The following is a 22,639-nucleotide window of genomic DNA, read 5'->3' on the forward strand; positions in this document are numbered from 1 at the left end:
CCTTCACATGGTCCATCTCTGACTCCTCCCTTCCCTTCCTCGACTTCTCCGTCTCCATCTCTGGGGATAGGTTATCGACCAATATTCACTACAAGCCCACTGACTCCCACAGCTACCTGGACTACATTTCCTCCCACCCCGCCTCCTGTAAGGACTCTATTCCATTCTCCCAGTTTCTCCGCCTCCGCCGTATCTGCTCCGACGATGCCACCTTCCACACCAGTGCTTCCGACATGTCTTCCTTTTTCCGCAACCGAGGATTCCCCTCTACTGTGGTCGACACGGCCCTCGACCATGTCCGTTCTATCTCCCGCACTTCTGCCCTCACCCCTTCCCCTCCCTCCCGGAACCACGATAGAGTTCCCCTTGTCCTCACCTTTCACCCCACCAGCCTCCACATTCAACGGATCATCCTCCGGCATTTCCACTACCTCCAAAGTGATCCCACCACCAAACACATCTTCCCCTCCCCTTTCAGCATTCCGTAGGGACCGCTCCCTCCGAGACACCCTAGTCCACTCCTCTATCACCCCCAACAGCCCTTCCCCTTTGCCTGGCACCTTCCCGTGCAAGCGCAGGAGATGTAACACCTGCCCCTATACCTCCCCCGTTCCCACTGTCCAGGGCCCCAAACACCCCTTCCAGGTGAAACAGCGATTCACTTGTACTTCTTGCAATCTAGTATACTGTATTTGCTGCTCACGATGCGGTCTCCTCTACATTGGGGAAACCAAACGCAGATTGGGTGACCGCTTTGCGGAACACCTCCGTTCAGTTTGTAAGGGTGACCTCGAGCTTCTGGTCGCCTGTCATTTTAATTCACCGCTCCATTCCCACTCGGACCTCACCGTCCTTGGCCTCTTGCATTGTTCCACGGAAGCTCAACGTAAACTCGAGGAACAGCACCTCATCTTCCGATTAGGCACTTTGCAGCCTTCCGGACTCAATATCGAGTTCAATAATTTCAGATCATAACCTCGTCCCTATTACTTTTTTCCTTTAAATTTTTTCCACCCCTTTGTTTGGGTCCTCCTTTCCCCCCCCCCCGCCCTCCTTTCCTTTTGTTTCTCTCTCTCACCTGGCAGCTGTCTCTTACATGCCAGTACACTTCACACCTAATCTCAGCTGCCTTTTGTCTCCAAGGGCCCATTATCATCTCATCTGGCTTCTAATACCTTTTATTGTCTCCTTTTCTTCTTTTGTTCGATCGCAGCTTTGCCTTCGATCTTTTTATTTCCTTTCCAGTTTTGAAGAAGGGTTTCAGCCCGAAACGTGAACTCAAATTTCTCTTCACGGATGTTGCCTGACCTGCTGAGTTTTTCCAGCATTCTCTGTTGTTATTTTGGATAGGCTGGGGTTGTTTTCTTTGGAACAGAGGAGGCTGAGGGGAGACCTTATAGAGGTGTATAAAATTATGAGGGTCATAGATAAAGTGGATAGAAATGACCTATTTCCCTCAGCAGAGGGGTCAAAAACCAGGGGGCACAGATTTAAAGTAATTGGTGGAAGGTTTAGAGGGGATTTGAGGGGAAATTTCTTCACCCAGAGGGTTTTGGGGGTCTGGAACTCGCTGCCTGAAAGGGTGGTAGAGGCAGAAACCCTAACCACATTTAAAAAGTACTTGGATGTGCACTTGGGATGCTGTAACCTGCAGGGCTACGGACCAAGAGCTGGGAAGTGGGATTAGGCTGGATAGCTCTTTGTTGGCCGGCGCGGACACGATGGGCCGAAATGCCCTCCTTCCGTGCTGTAACTTTCTATGATTCTATGAGTTCTGTTATCTGGGCATGGGGTGCTTCACACGCTACCCGTACAGGCGCAGCCCACAACGGCCCACTGAGAATTCACCTTCATTTCACAGACGCGTTCTTGCAGCTTAAACTCAAAATCTTCAAAAGTGGTTTTCTTCAGTTTCAGAGAATGGAGGATTGTGTTCATTTTCTCCGGCCAATCCACTCCCCCGGGAGAGACCCGCCCCCTCACTGAGTGACAGGCTCTCCGGCCAATCCACTCCCCCGGGAGAGACCCGCCCCCTCACTGAGTGACAGGCTCTCCCGGCCAATCCACTCCCCCGGGAGAGACCCGCCCCCTCACTGAGTGACAGGCTCTCCGGCCAATCCGCTTCCCCCTGGAGAGACCCGCCCCCTCACTGAGTGACAGGCTCTCCGGCCAATCCGCTTACCCCGGGAGAGGCCCGCCCCCTCACTGAGGGACAGGCTCTCCGGCCAATCCACTCCCCCCGGGAGAGACCCGCCCCGCACTGAGTGACAGGCTCTCCGGCCAATCCGCTTCCCCCGGGAAAGACCCGCCCCCTCACTGAGTGACAGGCTCTCCGGCCAATCCACTTCCCCCGGTAGAGACCCGCCCCCTCACTGAGTGACAGGCTCTCCGGCCAATCCGCTTCCCCCTGGAGATACCCACCCCCTCACTGAGTGACAGGCTCTCCAGCCAATCCGCTTCCCCCGGGAGAGGCCCGCCCCCTCACTGAGGGACAGGCTCTCCGGCCAATCCACTCCGGCCGGGAGAGACCCGCCCCGCACTGAGTGACAGGCTCTCCGGCCAATCCGCTTCCCCCGGGAAAGACCCGCCCCCTCACTGAGTGACAGGCTCTCCGGCCAATCCACTTCCCCCAGTAGAGACCCGCCCCCTCACTGAGTGACAGGCTCTCCGGCCAATCCACTTCCCCCGGGAGAGACCCGCCCCCTCACTGAGTGACAGGCTCTCCGGCCAATCCACTTCCCCCCGGGAGAGACCCGCCCCCTCACTGAATGACAGGGTCTCCGGCCAATCGGCTTCCCCGGGAGAGACCCGCCCCTCACTGAGTGACAGGCTCTCCGGCCAATCCACTTCCCCCGGGAGAGACCCGCCCCCTCACTGAGTGACAGGCTCTCTGGCCAATCCACTTCCCCCAGGAGAGACCCGCCCCCTCACTAAGTGACAGGCTCTGCGGCCAATCCACTCCCCCCGGGAGAGACCCGCCCCCTCACTGAGTGACAGGCTCTCCGGCCAATCCACTTCCCCCGGGAGAGACCCGCCCCCTCACTGAGTGACAGGCTCTCCGGCCAATCCGCTTCCCCCTGGAGAGACCCGCCCCCTCGCTGAGTGACAGGCTCTCCGGCCAATCCGCTTCCCCCGGGAGAGACCCGCCCCCTCACTGAGTGACAGGCTCTCGGGCCAATGACCAGGTCATTGTCACTGGACCCGGGCTCTTCTATTTCAGCCTGTGAATGGCACGCAGACGGGTCGCGGAACAGACTCAGGAATTGGTCATTGACGGAACCTTCATGCGGTTCCTTCTGAGAGCGAGTGAAGCTGGCGGGCCTTGGGGAAGTGTGGACAATGGTCCGCGGTGGGAAAGCAGCTCGAGTGAGCCGGACCGCGGGAATCCACCGGAGACACGGCCATGGAGCGCCACCTTCCGGCTGTGGAGCCACATTACAGGCAGCGAGCTCACCGGCTTCCTGCAGTTCTGACCAAGGCTCATCGACCTGAAACTCGGTTTCTCTCCCTACACATGCTGCCTGACCTGCTGAGGATTTCCAGCATTTCCTCTGTTTATTCCTGCAGTTCACACCTCATTCTGGACTTAGCTGGACATTTTGAACTACTGCCCAAAAACCAATTTATCCCCAGAATTCCTTCATTGATTTTTTATGTTCGTAATGAATTTGCATCCAGCCAGCGATCACGTGGTTTTAGAGCAGTCTCGCCATCTTTATTACATTCATTAATCTAACAATACAAACAAAGCGAACGAAAAGAACAAAAATGTTGTCAGACAAAAACTCTAAAGCAGGAAGTTCAGGCGCTGCTTACTGGTCTGTCAGGAGCAAGATACCCGTGGATGTAGTGGAAGAAAGTTCACGGGCACTGTTGTTGGCCACACATTGAGATCCAGATCTTACTCAGGCCAACAGAGGCAGGTAAAGAAGAGAGGAAAGGAGCATCAATCACACAGCGGCATGGAGTTTCCCAGCAGAACCAGGGTGTATTCCAGCAGATGCATGAAGCACACAGCAGAGGCAATCAGCATCCCAGCAGAAACAGGGAGCTCACATCAGAGCCAAGACGTGTCCCAGCACAGGCAGGGAGGTAAAGAAATGAAACAAAGGTGCTCTCTTCTTCTGTATCTGCTCGAAGCAGTTTACATTTCCGTATTAGCAGAGACCTGGTGTGAACAATAATATAAAAAACAGAATCTACTAATACAATAAACCTGAATTGGAAAAGGTGTTTCAGGTGTATAACGCCTCATCACGAGTTCTGATGAAAAGATTCACATTCAAACCATCAATCGGCTCTTTTCTCTTTACAGATACTGACTGGTCTGCCATGCGTTGCCGGCACTTTGTGTTTTATATCCGGTAGGAACAGTTTGCCAGTGAGCCCCATCAGCTGGGAACAGATGTGTGGCACTGGAGGGGCGGGCGAAAAGGGGGCAACTGAATTTGCAACACTACAGTGACAGAGCTTACTCATGAAAAAAATAAGTTGAAAACCACAATATTTCTCAATGCACTGAGGGCTGTAAAAGAGATTTCACTCCAGCTTATAGGGCAGCACAGCTCAGGCTGGGAGATCACCATGTGTGGAGTGCAGCGAGCACCGTGGCACAGTGAGCTGAGCACCAGCACAGCCAATCGCCTTGTTATAATGTGGCTTTCTTTGTAGAAGTCCCTCAAACCTCAATTTCCTCGCTTCTTCTCCTGAAGGCACTAACTCCAGTCTCGGGAACAGCAGAGCTGAGCTCAGTTGTGTCCTCACCTGATGGCCACGTCCAGCGGGAGGAGTCACTGGAGAACACCCAGGCTGGGGCTCTTTTCTCTAGATAAGAGAAGACTGAGGGATGATGTCGCTTTTAAAAGCTCTTTAGAATAATTTCTCCGTGACTACACAAAGCACTCTGGGTCCAGGTATATTGTGTATCAGTAAAACAGGTTTATTATGCATTAAACATCCAGTACAAAGAAGTAATACTGAACAAGAAGATAGTCCCAGTCTGTTCATCGAACCCTGACATTCCTCCGAGTGACTGTGGTGCTAATTACATTACATGGACATTACATTAAACCTACCTCTTTGACCAAGCTCAGTATCAGATTTGGTTTGATAACATTCCTGTGAAGCGCCTTGGGTCATTTTACTGTGTGTAAGGTGCTATATAAATGCAATTTGTTGTTGTTTGTTTCAAATCCAGGACCAAGGGGTGAAGTAACGGTCTGACACATACCTAGGGCGCTGCCTAGGATAATCCAGTAACTAGTTTCCATTCACTTTTGACCAAAGTATCTCCCAGGCACCCTCTGGAAATAAATTTCATGTCTTCAGCAACTATGTAATGGCACAAGGGAGTAGGGCAAGGCTGGATGGCATTTATTTTAATGCAAAGAGTCTTGCGAATAAGTTGGATGAACTGAAGGTGTTGATGAACACATGGGAGTACGATATTGTTGCTATCACGGAGACATGGTTGAGGGAGGGTCAGGACTGGCAGCTCAATATTCCAGGGTATAGAATCTTCAGGCGAGACAGAGGGGGGTGTAAAAGAGGAGGGGGTGTCGCAATATTAATTAAGGAGTCAATTACTGCTGTAAGGAGGGATGATATATTAACAGGTTCCTCTAATGAGGCCATATGGGTAGAACTTAAAAACAAAAAGGGGGCAAGCACTTTGCTGGGAGTGTACTATAGGCCCCCAAACAGTCAGGGGGAGTTAGAGGAACAGATATGTAGGCAAATCTCAGAGATGTGTGCAAATAATAGGGTAATAATAGTGGGGGATTTCAACTTCCCCAATATTAACTGGGATAGTCAGAGTGTGAAAGGCTTAGAGGGTGCAGAATTCTTAAAGTGCATCCAGGAGAGCTTTTTGAGCCAGCATGTAGAAAGTCCTACAAGAGAGGGGGCGGTACTGGACCTAATTCTAGGGAATGTGGCCGGGCAAGTGGTAGAAGTGTTAGTAGGTGAGCACTTTGGTGACAGTGACCATAATTCAGTGAGATTTAAGGTAGTCATGGAAAAGGACAGAGATGGACCGGAATAAATGTTCTAAATTGGGGGAAGGCCGATTTTAATATGATAAGGCAGGATCTGGCCAAAGTGGACTGGGATCAGCTACTTGTAGGAAAATCCACATCGGAGCAATGGGAGTCTTTCAGAAAGGAAATTGAGAGAGTACAATGGCAACATGTTCCCTTAAAGGTCAAGGGTGGGACCAACAAGCCCAGGGAACCTTGGATGTCAAGGGATATACGAGAATGGATTAGGGAAAAAAGGGGGGCTTTTGGCAGATACAAGTGACTAAAGACAGAGGAAGCCCTAGAGGAGTATAAAAAGTGCAGGGGGATACTTAAAAAAGAAATTAGGAGAGCGAGGAGGGGCCATGAAATAACACTGGCGAGCAAAATAAAGGAAAATCCTAAGGTGTTTTATAAGTATATTAAGGGCAAGAGGATAACTAGGGAAAGTGTAGGGCCCATTAGGGACCAAAGTGGCAATCTGTGTGTGGAGCCAGAAGATGTAGGTGGGGTTTTAAATGAATTTTTTGCATCTGTGTTCACTATGGAGAAGGACGATGTAGACATAGAAATCGGGCCGGCGGACTGTGATATACTTGAACATATTAGCATCGAGAGGGAGGAGGTACTAGCGGTTTTAGCAGGCTTAAAAGTGGATAAATCCCCAGGCCCGGGCGAGATGTATCCCAGGCTGCTGTGTGAGGCAAAGGAGGAGATTGCAGGGGCTCTGACACAAATTTTCAGAACCTCTCTGGCCACAGGGGATGTGCCACAGGACTGGAGAACAGCTAACGTAGTACCATTATTCAAGAAGGGTAGTAAGGATAAACCAGGGAATTACAGGCCAGTGAGCCTAACATCAGTGGTAGGGAAATTATTGGAAAAAATTCTGAGGGACAGAATTAGTCTCCACTTGGAGAGGCAAGGATTAATCAGAGATAGTCAGCATAGCTTTGTCAAGGGAAGATCATGTCTGACCAATTTGATTGAATTTTTCAAGGGGGTGACTAGGTGTGTGGATGAGGGTAGTGCAGTGGATGTGGTATACATGGATTTCAGTAAGGCTTTCGATAAAGTCCCGCATAGGAGACTGGTCAAGAAAGTAAGAGACCATGGGATCCAGGGTACCTTGGCACATTTGATCCAAAACTGGCTGAGTGGCAGAAGGCAGAGGGGCTGGGTCGCTTGCTGTTTGTGGTCTACATTAATGATTTGGATGTGAATGTAAAAGGTATGATCAGTAAGTTTGCAGATGACACGAAAATTGGTGGGGTGGTAAATAGTGAGGAGGGAAGCCTCAGGCTACAGGATGATATAGACGGGTTGGTCAGATGGGCGGAACAGTGGCAAATGGAATTTAACCCTGAAAAGTCTGAGGTGATGCATTTTGGAGGGACTAACAAGGCAAGGGAATACACAATGAATGGTAAGACCCTAGGAAAGACAGAGGATCAGAGGGACCTTGGTGTGCATGTACATAGATCCCTGAAGGCAGCAGAACAGGTGGATACGGTGGTTAAAAAGGCATATGGGATACTTAGCCTTCATTAGCCGTGGCATAGAATATAAGAGCAGGGAGGTTATGATGGAGCTGTACAAAACGCTGTAAAGGCCACAGCTGGAATACTGTGTGCAGTTCTGGTCACCACACTATAGGAAGGATGTGATTGCTTTGGAGAGGGTGCAGAGGAGATTCACCAGGATGTTACCCGGGCTGGAGCGCTTCAGCTATGAAGAGAGACTGGAGAGGCTGGGGTTGTTTTCCTTGGAACAGAGAAGGCTGAGGGGGGACCTGATTGAGGTGTACAAAATTATGAGGGGCATAGATAGGGTAGATAGAAAGGAACTTTTTCCCTTAGTAGAGGGGTCAATAACAAGGGGGCATAGTTTCAAAGTAAGGGGCAGGAGGTTTAGAGGAGATTTGAGGAAAAACCTTTTCACCCAGCGGGTGGTTGGAATCTGGAACTCACTGCCTGAAAGGGTGGTAGAGGCAGGAACCCTCACAACATTCAAGAAGCATTTGGATGAGCACTTGAAATGCCATAGCATACAAGGCTACGGACCAAATGCTGGAAAACGGGATTAGATTAGACAGGGCTTGATGGCCGGCGCGGACGCGATGGGCCGAAGGGCCTCTTTCTGTGCTGTATAATTCTATGACTGTACGACTCTAACCGCTTCAGAGATTTTTTAACTGATTAATCTTCTCTCTGTACCCGGAATACAGGCCCAGATTTTGGAATTCTGCTCTCCTGACACACAGCAAGAGCCCATATTGGGAAATTCCACAATCACAACCTGTGCTTTTTTGAACATTGGACAGACCCTGAATGCGGATTTTCCCGACAGGGACTCGGTGTGTGTCAGGAGCACGGAAGAGGGAATTCTAGGCTCGTGTTTATTTTCCATTCTTTTTTCTGATCCCATTGTCTTTCAGTTCTGAAGGAAGGTCCTGCCTGAATTGTCTGATCAGCCGAGTGTTTCAGCATTTGCAGTTTTTGATATTCCCTCAGTACCGGTTTCCACCAGCAGGTGGTGATACTGCACTGTAAAACTTTACAGCTCTTTGTACAGCTCGCCATCTCCATCGATAGCAAAATACTGCAGATGCTGGAAATCCGAAATAACAACAGAAAATGCTGGAAAAACTCAGCAGCCCCGGCAACATCCGTGGAGAGAAATCAGAGCTGATGTTTCGGGTCGAAACCCTTTTTCAAAACTGGAAAGAAAAGAAAATAGATCGAAGGCAGGGCTGCGATAGAACAAAAGAGGTAAAGAGACATTAAGAGGTATTCAAAACCAGACGAGATGGTAATAGGCCAGTGGAGACAAAAGGCGGCTCAGATTAGGTGTGAAGTGTACTGGCAGGATGAGAGACAGCTGCCATGTGGCTGACACTCCAGTGCAGTGCTGAGGGAGTGCTGCATTGTCGGAGGTGCCGTCTTTCGGATGAGACCTTAAACTGAGGCCCTGTCTGCTCTCTCAGGTGGATGTAAAAGATCCCATGACACTATTTTGAGAAAGATAGGCTTGCATTTATACAGCACTTTCATGACCAGCAGACGTCTCGAAGTGCCCCACAAACAACAAGGCACTCCTGGAGTGCAGTCACTGTTATAATGTGGGAAAGAGCAGGGGAGTTATCCCCGGTGTCCTAGCCAATGTGTATCCCTCAATTCATTATCACATTGCTGTTTGTGGGAGCTTGTTGTGCGATTATTGACTTCCGCGTTTCCTACATTACAACAGTGACGACATTCCAAAAGCACCTCATTGACTGCAAAGCGCCCCGGGACGTCCGGTGGTGGTGAAAGGCGCTATATAAATGCAAATCTTTCTTTCTTCACTGGCCTCACCAGCGACCTCTTCTGGCTGTTGGTTGATTGACAGCCGAGAGTCCGCGCATGTGCATTACCATCTCGTCTGGTTTTCAATACATCTTAATGTCTCTTTCAGTTCTTTTGTTCTATCGCAGCCCTGCCTTCGATCTATTTTCTTTTCTTTCCAGTTTTGTAAAAGGGTTTCGACCCGAAACGTTAACTCTGATTCTCTCTCCACGGATGTTGCCTGGCCTGCTGAGTATTTCCAGCATTTTCTGTTGTTATTTCGCCATCCCCATCTCCTGGCTGAAAGTGGCACTACAATCAACTGCAGGGGAACGTCAAACACTCTGTGGTGAACTATAATTTTTACCACAACAGGCGTTAGCGGATCGGCCGCCCGTTTTACAGCCCGCACCGCAGTAAAAGTGAACATTCAGCCCGTTAAACCGAAGATTTGCAAACTCCCCGTCTTCTTGAAGAGAGATAGTTTGTGTATTTCTCATCACTAATAGTGCTGATGAACTGAGGAATGTCCTCATTTTGAGAGCACAACTTATACCTGCTTTTTAATGTAAAGGAGTGGGGCAGTGATGAGAAAGGGCTGGGATGGAGTTGCTGTCGGTTTTACTTTTTATTTTAGTATTTGTTTTTATTACAGTGTCAGCCAGTGGCTCAGTTGGCCGCACTCTCGCTTCCTGAGTCAGAAAGTTGTGGGTTCAAGTCCCACTCCAGAGACATGAGCACAACAATCTAGGCTGACACTCCAGTGCAGTACTGAGCGAGCGCCGCACTGTCGGAGGGGTCTTTTCGATGAGACCTTAAACCGAGGCCCTGTCTGCTCTCTCAGGTGGATGTAAAAGATCCCAAGGCACTATTTCAGAGAAGAGTTCTGATGAAGGGTCATCAACCTGAAACGTTGGGGCAGAAATTAGGATCGGGGGATTGCCGCGCGTGCAAGCCCCCGATGTGCACTTAGCCGACGCGCCGGCCGTTGAGCTTCAGGGACGCCTGGAATTCCTGTTTTAAAATGATGACTCCCGGGCAGCGTCTGACATCACGCCGCCCAGGAGTACAGCCAGCGCGAAGCCTGGAGCGCGCAGTGCAAGTGAGACACGCCCCTTGAGGTCTCATTTTAATAGGACACGCCCCCAATGTTTCTCACAAGCTGCAAAGCATTTTTAAATGCAGAGCAGCATTTTCAATAGGTTTTTGGTATTTTTATGAAGCTTTTGGTAACTTTTATAAACTTTTAAAACCGTTTTCATTATTTTGAAGAATCTGAAGTAGTTTTAAATAAAATTAAAGCAATTTAAAGACTTTTAAAAGCCCTGAAAGCATTTTTTTCATTCCATTTATTTAATTAGCAACGTCGTCGTCGTATGTGTCTTCACACTGTTCCCTTTGGGGAACGGTATGAAGTGGTGGAAGGATTTCTGGCCGTGATTAACGCTCCTTCCGTGACCGTAACCATCTTTGTACCAGCCATTAGGGTGGTTAGTCCTATGGTGGGAGGGTTTTACGGGCTCCCACAACCTATATGAGTTAGGGGGCCACCCACACCCACGGACGCAAATATCCCACTGGATGTCAACCCAGAATTTAGAGCCGGAGCTCCAACTCCACTTGCCGGGACTGTCTGGAGCGGGGTTCGAAACCCTACCCCGTCTGGCCCAGCGGCGGGGATCCCACCGCTACGCCAAAGGCCCACTCCGATTAGCAACGTGAAATGGCTGGAATGAGCACAATTCACGGCATTAAAAGAACTCACAATTGAACTGATGATGACCTCAGCAATCTCAACGAGGTGGATGCGCAGCGCCTGCTCATCATTGGTAATGAGAAGTCAAAGGCGCCGCAAAAAGGACAGATGATAGCTTGGTCTTTCAAGTGGCAGCATAGGGCTCCAGTTGCGGGGAGGGAAAAGGCGCAGGAAACGTATGGGTGTCACCTTTTGCGTGGAGTGGGCCTTTTGTGTAGCGGTAAGCATCCCCGCCGCTGGGCCAGAAGGAGTAGGGTTTCGAACCCCGCTCCAGACAGTCCCGGCAAGTGGAGTCGGAGCTCCAACTATAAATTCTGGGTGGACATCCAGCGGGATACTTGCGTCCGCGGGTGTGGGTGGCCCCCCCCTCAGATGGGTTGTGGGAGCCCGTAAAACCCTCGCGCCATAGGACTAACCACCCTAATGGCTGGTCTGAAGATGGTTATGGTCATGGAAGGAGCGTTAACGTGGCCAGAAATCCTTCCACCACTTCATACAGTTCCCGAAAGGGAACAGTGTGAGGATACTTACGACGATGACCTCTTGCGCAATGCACCTCCTTGGAACCTCAGTTGCAGATGCGAGGGGGAAAATCGTGCAATTGTTAAATTTTTCATTTTATTGACACGTAAAATGTTGTGTTTGCTGTTTTCATTGAAATGTTTATTTGTGACTGAAAGGATATGTAACCTTTTCCTTTAAACAGTGCAGCCTGTAGTCAGTTTGAAAAAAATTAGCAACTTTTATTGGAGCCAAAGTATTTTTACAACAACTATTTGAAAATTAGAACATAGCTAGTTTCCACCTTGAATGTCTTTATTGCACTAAGAAAACAGAAAAAGTCACTTTAAAATGTTAACACTTTTTTCTGAACTATTCATGTTTACAAATGTTTGAAAAGCAGGAAATAGCAAGTTAACATTTTAAAGTTATAAACTATCTACATCAAAACTGACCCTGAAAACTGTTTTATGATGCAATAAAAGTTCACTGCTTCACTTTAAATTGTGTCTGCTCCTTGCTTTGCCTTGCGGGGGGAGGGGGAGGTACAAGGCACCACTAGCTCGTGAAGGTGTTGGCTACTAGCAGTTCCCGGGCATTTTTCTCACTCACAGGCCTCCTGCTTACACAGACGTCCTTGCAAGGAAGAAATGGAAAGAGTTGTTAAAGTAATTTTAATGAAGTGACTGGCTAGAAAATCACCCCGGCCTATGGCAGGAGAAACGCGTTATCGTCTTGGTAATACATCATACCCGCCTGATCAATTTCACAGCCCAAGATGATTTTCCAATAAGTTACTTTCTCTGAAAGTCATAATTAAATACATACATTCATACACAAGTAAAGGAATATATACATACATACGTATACGTAAAGGAATATATACGGACATACATACATAATTACTTAAAAGAATATATTACTGATGAAAAGTTTCTTTCTTAAAAATGTTGGAAATGTTACATTATTCATTTTAGAAGTCATTTTCACATTTAATAAACATAGCAAATTCAATCCACACAGCCACAATTGCTCCTCCTACCTACAGTACTGAAAACCCGTTTAAAAAAAAAAAATTTAAACTTTAAAACTTACCTCAGCATTTCTTAAAATAACTTTCCTCCCTTTCCCAAACAAAAATATTGCCTTTCAGAAGCTCCACGATAAAATATATCTTCCTCCGCAGCCTCTGGAGCAACTGTACTCATGCTTTTTTCATGTGTAAGTTGTAAGGACTTAATGTCACCGAAAGCATGAATGAAAGCGGCGAATTTTACTGCGCACGCGCTGCCTGTGCAGTCGCACGCGTTCTGCCTCTGAACCCCTTCGTTCAGAGGGCAGGAAATGCCAGTTTTCCCCGCATGCGCTGTGCATGCTGAAAACCGGCATTTCCTCCGGCCAGACGCGCGAGTACCCCGACCGTACTCACGCGTTTGGAACGGAATTACTGGGCCGTTAACTGTTTCTCTCTCCACAGATGCTGCCTGACCTGCTGAGTATTTCCAGCATTTTCTGTTTTTATTTCAGATTTCCAGCATCCGCAGTATTTTGCTTTTGTGTTCGAGTTTTCCCTGGTGTCCTGGCCAATATTTATCCCTCAATTAGCCTAACAAAAAACAGATTATCTGGTCATTATCACATTACTGTCTGTGGGAGCTTGCTGTGCACAGATTGGCTGCCGCGTTTCCCACATTACAACAGTGACTACACTCCAAAAAGTACTTCATTGGCTGTAAAGCGCTTTGGGAAGCCCGGTGGTCGTGAAAGGCGCTTTAGAAATGCAAGTTTTTCTTTCTTCTTCTGACATTTTATATTTTTATTGGTTGTATTTACAGTCTCATTGGGATTTTACAATGTGTAATTTGGAAATTACATTTTCCAACTCCTGACCCCTGACCCCTGCTCCTGACCCGAATGGCGCAGGGTCAAGTCACTGTGACGTCATGGATGATGCGGGCCGGCCCGAGGCCCCGCCCCTTTTACAGACCCGGAGCAGATTTTCAGCCACTTGTTCACATCCCAAGTCCCAAAGAAAGGATAAAGTTTCCCCGTGAATTTATTCCCAGTGAAGGTGTGGAGATGGGACTTGGTGTCCGCACTGTAAAATGAAACTGTCCCGGAGTCATAACTGAGATAAACTCCCACCTTCCCGGGGATCGGACCAGCGGGGAGAGGGGATTCAGGGGAGGAGTTTACATTAAACCCATCATTAAACCGCCCGATGGTCCAGAATCCAGGCTCCGGGATCTCTGTGACACAACTCTTCCTCTCCACAGACTCTGAGACTACTCCCAGTCTCCAGCGCCGATTCCCCGCCACCTCCACCTCCCAGTAATGTCTCCCCGATGTGAATCCCTCTGATCCCAGCACACAGGCCCAGGCTGTAAACCTCTTCCCGGTGTCAGGGAGATTACTCCAGGTCCGGGTCCATCTCACACTCTTCAGATCCTCAGACACCTCGAGCCGTGAATTAGCTGTTCCCACATCCAGGGTCAGAGAGACTGGGAGAAAAAGCAGAGAATTAGAGAGATTCACCTGGGATTAGAGAGAGACTGGCCAGGGATCGGGGGGTGGGGGAGGGGGGGGGGCGGGAGAGACTGGCCGAGGATCGGGGGGGGAGAGACTGGCCGGGGATCGGGGGGAGACTGGCCGGGGATCGGGGGGGGGGGGGGGGGGGGGGAGGGGAGACTGGCCGGGGATCGGGGGGAGAGACTGGCCGGGGATCGGGGGGAGAGACTGGCCGGGGATCGGGGGGAGAGACTGGCCGGGGATCGGGGGGAGAGACTGGCCGGGGATCGGGGGGAGAGACTGGCCGGGGATCGGGGGGAGAGACTGGCCGGGGATCGGGGGGAGAGACTGGCCGGGGATCGGGGGGAGAGACTGGCCGGGGATCGGGGGGAGAGACTGGCCGGGGATCGGGGGGAGAGACTGGCCGGGGATCGGGGGGGAGAGACTGGCCGGGGATCGGGGGGAGAGACTGGCCGGGGATCGGGGGGAGAGACTGGCCGGGGATCGGGGGGAGAGACTGGCCGGGGATCGGGGGGAGAGACTGGCCGGGGATCGGGGGGAGAGACTGGCCGGGGATCGGGGGGAGAGACTGGCCGGGGATCGGGGGGAGAGACTGGCCGGGGATCGGGGGGAGAGACTGGCCGGGGATCGGGGGGAGAGACTGGCCGGGGATCGGGGGGAGAGACTGGCCGGGGATCGGGGGGAGAGACTGGCCGGGGATCGGGGGGAGAGACTGGCCGGGGATCGGGGGGAGAGACTGGCCGGGGATCGGGGGGAGAGACTGGCCGGGGATCGGGGGGAGAGACTGGCCGGGGATCGGGGGGAGAGACTGGCCGGGGATCGGGGGGAGAGACTGGCCGGGGATCGGGGGGAGAGACTGGCCGGGGATCGGGGGGAGAGACTGGCCGGGGATCGGGGGGAGAGACTGGCCGGGGATCGGGGGGAGAGACTGGCCGGGGATCGGGGGGAGAGACTGGCCGGGGATCGGGGGGAGAGACTGGCCGGGGATCGGGGGGAGAGACTGGCCGGGGATCGGGGGGAGAGACTGGCCGGGGATCGGGGGGAGAGACTGGCCGGGGATCGGGGGGAGAGACTGGCCGGGGATCGGGGGGAGAGACTGGCCGGGGATCGGGGGGAGAGACTGGCCGGGGATCGGGGGGAGAGACTGGCCGGGGATCGGGGGGGAGAGACTGGCCGGGGATCGGGGGGAGAGACTGGCCGGGGATCGGGGGGAGAGACTGGCCGGGGATCGGGGGGAGAGACTGGCCGGGGATCGGGGGGAGAGACTGGCCGGGGATCGGGGGGGAGAGACTGGCCGGGGATCGGGGGGAGAGACTGGCCGGGGATCGGGGGGAGAGACTGGCCGGGGATCGGGGGGAGAGACTGGCCGGGGATCGGGGGGAGAGACTGGCCGGGGATCGGGGGGAGAGACTGGCCGGGGATCGGGGGGAGAGACTGGCCGGGGATCGGGGGGAGAGACTGGCCGGGGATCGGGGGGAGAGACTGGCCGGGGATCGGGGGGAGAGACTGGCCGGGGATCGGGGGGAGAGACTGGCCGGGGATCGGGGGGAGAGACTGGCCGGGGATCGGGGGGAGAGACTGGCCGGGGATCGGGGGGAAGAGACTGGCCGGGGATCGGGGGGAGAGACTGGCCGGGGATCGGGGGGAGAGACTGGCCGGGGATCGGGGGGAGAGACTGGCCGGGGATCGGGGGGAGAGACTGGCCGGGGATCGGGGGGAGAGACTGGCCGGGGATCGGGGGGAGAGACTGGCCGGGGATCGGGGGGAGAGACTGGCCGGGGATCGGGGGGAGAGACTGGCCGGGGATCGGGGGGAGAGACTGGCCGGGGATCGGGGGGAGAGACTGGCCGGGGATCGGGGGGAGAGACTGGCCGGGGATCGGGGGGAGAGACTGGCCGGGGATCGGGGGGAGAGACTGGCCGGGGATCGGGGGGAGAGACTGGCCGGGGATCGGGGGGAGAGACTGGCCGGGGATCGGGGGGAAGAGACTGGCCGGGGATCGGGGGGAAGAGACTGGCCGGGGATCGGGGGGAAGAGACTGGCCGGGGATCGGGGGGAGACTGGCCGGGGATCGGGGGGGGGGGGGGGTGGGGAAGAGACTGGCCGGGGATCGGGGGGGGGGGGGGGGGGAGAAAAGAGACTGGCCGGGGATCGGGGGGGGGGGGGAGAAAAGAGACTGGCCGGGGATCGGGGGGGGGGGGGGGCGTGGGGGGGAAGAGACTGGCCGGGGATCGGGGGGGGGGGGCGGGGGGAGGACTGGCCGGGGATCGGGGGGAAGAGACTGGCCGGGGATCGGGGGGAAGAGACTGGTCGGGGGGAGAGACTGGCCAGGGATTGGGGGGGGGGGGGAAAGAGATGTTCTCACCGAGTTCCCCTTTCTGACTGATTTTTTTGTTTTTCATTGAGAAAAGAGCCGCCCTGAGGGGAGGAATCGAGGATCTGACAACAGCAGAAAACACCGGGACTTCCAGGGAGGGAGGTCACAGCTTCTGAAAATATCAAACATTACACCCGCCTCCGCACTGTGGGATTCTGTGGGGATATAAATACTAAAATGAACAAAAGCTGGAACTGGAGCCTCAATGTACAACTAAATACTGTTCAGTTTAATGCACCACAAACTGGGGTTAAAATACCTGGGGGTTGAACACATTCCATACTCCTTACCAGATTACTCACTGAGGAAAGTCACTCTGTGGGACTGGGTGTATATGGGTAGATGTGCGTGTGTGTGTTCCTCAAAGTAGAAAAGTCCCCGGTCTGGATGGGATGCATCCTATGTTACTGGGGGAAGTAAGGGGGGAAATTGCGGAGGTTCTGGCCACAATCTTCCAATGCTCCTTAGATCTGGGGGTGATGCCAGAGGACCAGAGGATTGCAAATGTTACACTGCTCTTTTAAAAAGGGGAGAGGGCTAAACCTGGCAACTGCAGGCCAGTCAGCCTAACGTCGGTGGTGGGGAAAGTTGTAGAGACAATAATCTGGGACAAAATTAATCAGCGTTTGGGAAAGTATGAGCGAGGAAATGGAAGTCAGCATGGATTTGTTAAAGGCAAATCGTGTTTGACTAACGTGATCGAGTTCTTTGATGAAGTAATGGGGAGAGTTGATGAAGGTAGTGAGGTGGATGTGGTGTACATAGACTTTCAAAACAAGGTACCACATAAGAGACTTGTTATCAAAATTAAAGCCCACAGGATTAAAGGGCAGAAAGTAGAGAGTAGTGGTGAATGGTTTTTGAGACCGGAGGGAAGTATACAGTGGTGATCCCTGGGTCCTTATTAGGACTACTGCTCCTTTTGATATCTATTAATGAGCTGGACTTGGGTATACAAGGCATCATTTCAAAGTTTTCAGACAATATGAAACTCGTAAATAATGAGGAAGATAGTAACAGACTTCAGAAGGACATAGACAGGTTGGTGAAACGGTCAGACAAATGATGGACAAAATTTAATGCAGAGATGTGTTTAGTGATATTTTGGTAGGAAGAATGAGGAGAGGCAATATGATCTCAATGGTACAATTTTAAAGGTGTGCAGGAACAAAGAGACCCCTGGGGGTGTATGTACATAAATCTTTGAAAGTGGCAGGACAAGTTGAGAAGGCTGTTAAAATAATATGGAATCCTTGGCTTTATTAATACAGGAATAGAGTACAAAAGCAAGGAGGTTATGCTAAACCTTTATAAATCACTGGTTAGGCCTCAGCTGGAGGATTGTGTTCAATTCTGGGCACCGCACTTTAGGAAGGATGTCAAGGCCTTGGACAGGGTGCAGGAGAAATTTAGTAGAATGGTACCAGGGATGAGGGACTTCAGTCACGTGGAGAGACTGGAGAAACTGGGGTTGTTCTCCTCAGAGCAGAGAAGGTTAAGAGGAGATTTGATAGAGGTGCTCAAAATCATGAATGTTTTTGATCGAGTAAATAAGGAGAAACTGTTTCTAATGGCAGAAGGGTTGGTAACCAGAGGACACAGATTGAAGGTGATTGGCCAAAGAACCAGAGGCGACATGAGGAAACATTTTTTACACAGCGAGTTGTTGTGATCTGGAACGCGCTGACTGAAAGGGCGGTGGAAGCAGATTCAATAGTAACATTCCAAAGAGTATTGGATAAATAGTTCAAGGGAAAAATGACAAGGCTGTGGGGAAGGAGCAGGGGACTGGGATTAATAGGATAGCTCTACCAAAGATGGGCTGAATGGCCTCCTTTTGTTCTGTATCATTCTATGATCACAAAAAATAAGCATTTTATTAATAGTATCTAGACCTCCACCGTGATTAATCTGAATTAAATTAACTGAAAATGACTTTAAAACTGTATTGAGACATTTACTAGTTTCACTGGTGTACACTAGTCGGTTTCTTCATAAATTAAGTATTTTTTAATATTTAAAAACTGTTAAAACGTGCCTACTAGTGCCTGTGCCCCTAAAAATGAGTTCAATTTGAAGAGCTTCCTCAAATGGGCACAATCAGCAGAAACTCGCCATGCTCATTATCCTGATCTGGCGGCGGGGCCAGTTTTATGGGCGGGGTCGATAAATGGTACTGTGGAAACGTAAATAAAATGGACAATGAATTGGCCTACAAAAATGGTTTGGATTTGGAAATGGGAATAAAATGGGCAATGAATTGGCTCACAAAATGGCTTCACACAAGAAAAGTCTAGATTAAATTAAAAAGCAGCCCCAGCTTTGCAGAGTGCAAAAGCTAGCAGAACAGAGAAATACCTGCCCCAGCCTGAGGCCAAGTATTAACGAAGTGCTAACGACCAGATCAGGGTCACTGAAAGGGCCTAACTGCTGACTAGAGAATGATTGACTAGCCATTGTTCAGTGCCCACAGCAGTGAGACAAGTCAGGACCTGCTTGCCAGACTGAAGACCAGATCATGGTCAAACCGAAAGGGCTGGAGTGATCCCTTATTGGAGAACGCTTGTTGCCAGGGAAGTGATGTAAGGAAACACTTGTTGCCAGGGAAGTGATGTAGTGACCCTTGTCCAACGGTATAATAGGGGCTTCCCCACAGGTATTCTCTCTCTCAGCCAGAAGGCGTGTGGAACATCAAGAGGGTCAGACATCTCCCGGGGACGTAAATGCTGGCACCACGTGTCTAACCCGGTGTGACCCTCGGGACACGAATGTACTGTCGATATGCTGTATGACCACTCCGAACAGTAATGAATAAAATGATGTTGTTTTAACTCTCCGAACCCTCGAGCCTGGAATTCTTCGTACTACGGAACTCAAGAAGAGGACCAGAAAAATCCGGTTCTTACAACTTGGCGTAGTCGGCAGGATCGCAAGACATCAAGAAAGGGGAAAAAGGTAAGCACTGGAATTTATTGTGCCCTTTTTGCACCCTGTCTCTGCGATCTTTATTGAACGAACCAACCGAGTAGCGTACCCTCTGGCTGGCGATTAACGGAGCACAGTGTCCCATTGCTAGCTAGCACGCGGCAGAGTCTGGGACGACTCTAGTCTATTTTAAACTTATTCGTTAAGTCTACGACCTGTGGCAACATGACGGAACCAAGTAGAAAACCAATGACGGAAAAAGGAGGCAGAGCCCCTCCTGAGACCCCGTTAGAAGAAATAGTAATCCAACTCAAACAGTATATAGAAAGTGCATTCGATGTCCCACAACATGAATATAATATCGAACAAAAATTTGGTGCCTCAAAAGGACAATGGTCCCTTGATGATATAAAAAGAGCATGGGGCAAGACCACCCGTATGAAAGGAGGGAAAAGAAAAACGGGCTGGGTATTGGCCACCTTGAAACAGTGTAGGCAGAGAGGGGAAATAACTCGGAAGGCGGCAGAGGCCAAAGAAAAAGAACAAAAAACAGCTCTCCATGAACAGATAACAAAATACAGAACCGAGTTAGAGAAACACCAAAAATGCCTTGAAAAAGCAAACGAAAGAGCAGAAAAGTGGAAGGCAAAAACCAAAGAAAGAAAGGGAGATACACAGGGAAAATCCCGGAGTGGTGACGACTACTCCAACACCCTTGTATCCTACCTATCCTGCAGCGCCCCCTACAGCCCCTCCGGCATATGAACAGCCCACGCTCCAACCCCGATCAAACGAAGCCCATATTGCTAAAATAAATACTCCTCTTACGGACTCATCAGATGAAGAAGATATAACCGAGAAACCACCCCATGCCTTGCCCCCATCAGGCTACAAAAACATGAAGTAGGCGGCTGAAATCTCCGAATTTATACCTATTACCCGGCCAACCCAAAAGATATCGATCAATGGGCAACTGATATGCCGCACCCAAAGAAAAGCGGAGTAAAAGCCTGGCAGTTCCTGGAACGAAAAAGAACAATCTATAACCTGCACCCATTTGATGGATGCCAGGTTATAGCAGTAGTAGTTAGTGCAAGAGAGTCGGCCGCCCTGACGGCAATAGTAAATATGGCCGTCACCAGACGAGCAAACGCCCTACTTAACGCAGCCAGACAAGCACACCAAGCGGCATTAGCGGCGCATCAAGCAGCCAACCCGCCTCCAGCTGCCGGAGCCGCACTCCCTGCCGTACCACCTCCAGCACCACCAGTCCTAATAGTCCCCCCTGACCTAGCTCTGATAGAATCAGAAGCCGATAGGACAGAAGGGTGGACGGCCATTAGAAATTGGCTGCAGGAAAGGGGCCCGACCAATCCAGACTGGTCCAAAATAGCCTCCTGTGTCCAAAAAGAAAAAGAAGATCCCAATGACTTCGCCGGTCGTTTCACCAACCAGTGGGTAGAGTACTCTGGCATGGGACAGAATACCGAAGCAGAGGTGGATGCCTGCACCCATGAACCATTGAAAAACGCATTTATGAATGGTTTGATACCTGACCTGGCAAAATTGGTAAAATTAACAATGGCAAACTGGAAAACCCGGGCGGCGACAGGCAGCTGCGCGCGCTGCTGACTGTTAGTCCGCCCGCCGGCCGCTCGGAGCCCGATCCCCGGTTGTCGCCGCGTCCCGCAGGCCCGAATTACCTCAGCACTCGGCGGGGCCGTCATCATCATCATCGCCACCGCCATCATGGACGAGACCAGCCCGCTGCGCTCGCCGCTTCAGTCACCGCCCGAAACCTACTTCGCCACGGCCCAGCTCGGGCCGCCGTCCCCCTCCCCGGCCTCCGGGAGCCGGTTCCCTGGCGGTGCGGGTCCGGGGGCGGGGGTGCGGGTGCCGGCCCCGGTGGCGCTCTCTCCCCCCCGGCTCCCCGGCCGCCACCGCGAGCGACAGCCGCTGCTCGGGCCGCGCGCCCGCAACCAGTTCCCGGATGAGCCCGAGCTGGCCGAGGCGGTGTGGCACGCCGAGCATGCGCAGGAGATCGGCATCCTCCCGCAGTGCATCAGCCAGGGCTCGAGCGGCAGCTACTTCATCCTCGAGCCCGGCGGGAAAATTATCGGTGTTTTTAAACCTAAAAATGAGGAACCGTATGGTCAGCTGAACCCTAAATGGACCAAGTGGCTGCAGAAGCTCTGCTGTCCGTGCTGCTTTGGCAGAGAGTGTCTTGTCCTCAATCAGGGCTATCTGTCGGAAGCTGGGGCCAGCCTGGTGGACCAGAAACTGGGGCTTAACATAGTACTGAGGACTAAGGTGGTGTATTTTAGCAAGCGAGACTTTTAACTACAGTGCAATCGACCGAGTGAAATCTCGGGGAAGAAACTGGCTCTCGAGAAAGTGCCGAAAGTTGAGCAGCAGAGGGCTGAGACGCAGGAACTACCCTTACACAATCCCGAAATGGTCCTTTACACAGATGGGTCATCCTTTGCGGAAAAAGGAACCCGATTGGCAGGGTGGGCGGTTACAACAGAATTCGCAGTAGTACGAGCAGGAAGTATGGGAGGAGGGGCCTCAGCACAACAGGCAGAACTAGTCGCCCTCACCCAAGCCTGTCTCTATGCTCGAGACAAGACGGCCAATATATATACCGATTCTAGATATGCCTTTGGCATCACTCATGACTTTGGACAACTATGGAAACAAAGAGGTTTTCTGACAGCTGCAGGTACACCCATAAAAAATGGAAGAGAGGTAACAGCATTAATGGATGCCATCCAGTTACCCGAAGAAGTGGCCATACTAAAATGTAAGGGCCATAACAAAGAAGATACCCCTGAAGCTAGGGGCAACGCTAGGGCAGACGAAGCAGCAAAATACGCCGCCCGTACCATTACCCTCCCAACACCTCAGGTGCGATATATCACGGCAAACAACGACCAAGGGGACATCCTACTAATGCAAAGAGAACCCCAAGGGAGGAACAATGGACATGGTTAGAAAATGGGTTGCAACCCAATAAAGATGGCATATGGCAACACCTCAAAACAGGAGCAGTAGGATGCCCAAAGGAACTGATGCCGTTTTTGGCCCAACAAATACACTCGTGTGGACACATAGCCGCACAGCAAATGACAGCCAGATTCCAGAGAAACTGGTGGGCAAAAGGGTTTCGAACTCAAGCCCAAAGAATAGTGGAGCAATGTGTGACATG

The 22,639-nt window shown here is 51.5% G+C and overlaps 2 protein-coding genes across 2 annotated transcripts in view; one reads left to right on the forward strand and one right to left on the reverse strand.

Annotated features, from left to right (window-relative positions):
- Positions 1-22,639, forward strand: part of LOC147096368 (zinc-binding protein A33-like) — a 766,539-nt gene that overhangs the window by 458,670 nt on the left and 285,230 nt on the right. The gene's annotated exons all lie outside the window — the stretch shown is intronic.
- Positions 1-22,639, reverse strand: part of LOC147096378 (zinc-binding protein A33-like) — a 68,787-nt gene that overhangs the window by 40,656 nt on the left and 5,492 nt on the right. The window contains exon 6 of the mRNA XM_085973811.1: positions 13,551-14,101. Coding sequence (XP_085829937.1) covers positions 13,551-14,101 — 551 coding nt within the window. The remainder of the gene's footprint in view (positions 1-13,550; positions 14,102-22,639) is intronic.

The sequence above is a fragment of the Somniosus microcephalus genome, unplaced genomic scaffold (assembly GCF_052327205.1).
Source record: "Somniosus microcephalus isolate GS21.2 unplaced genomic scaffold, FLI_Smic_1.0 unresolved_chr1, whole genome shotgun sequence".
Classification (NCBI taxonomy): domain Eukaryota; kingdom Metazoa; phylum Chordata; class Chondrichthyes; order Squaliformes; family Somniosidae; genus Somniosus; species Somniosus microcephalus.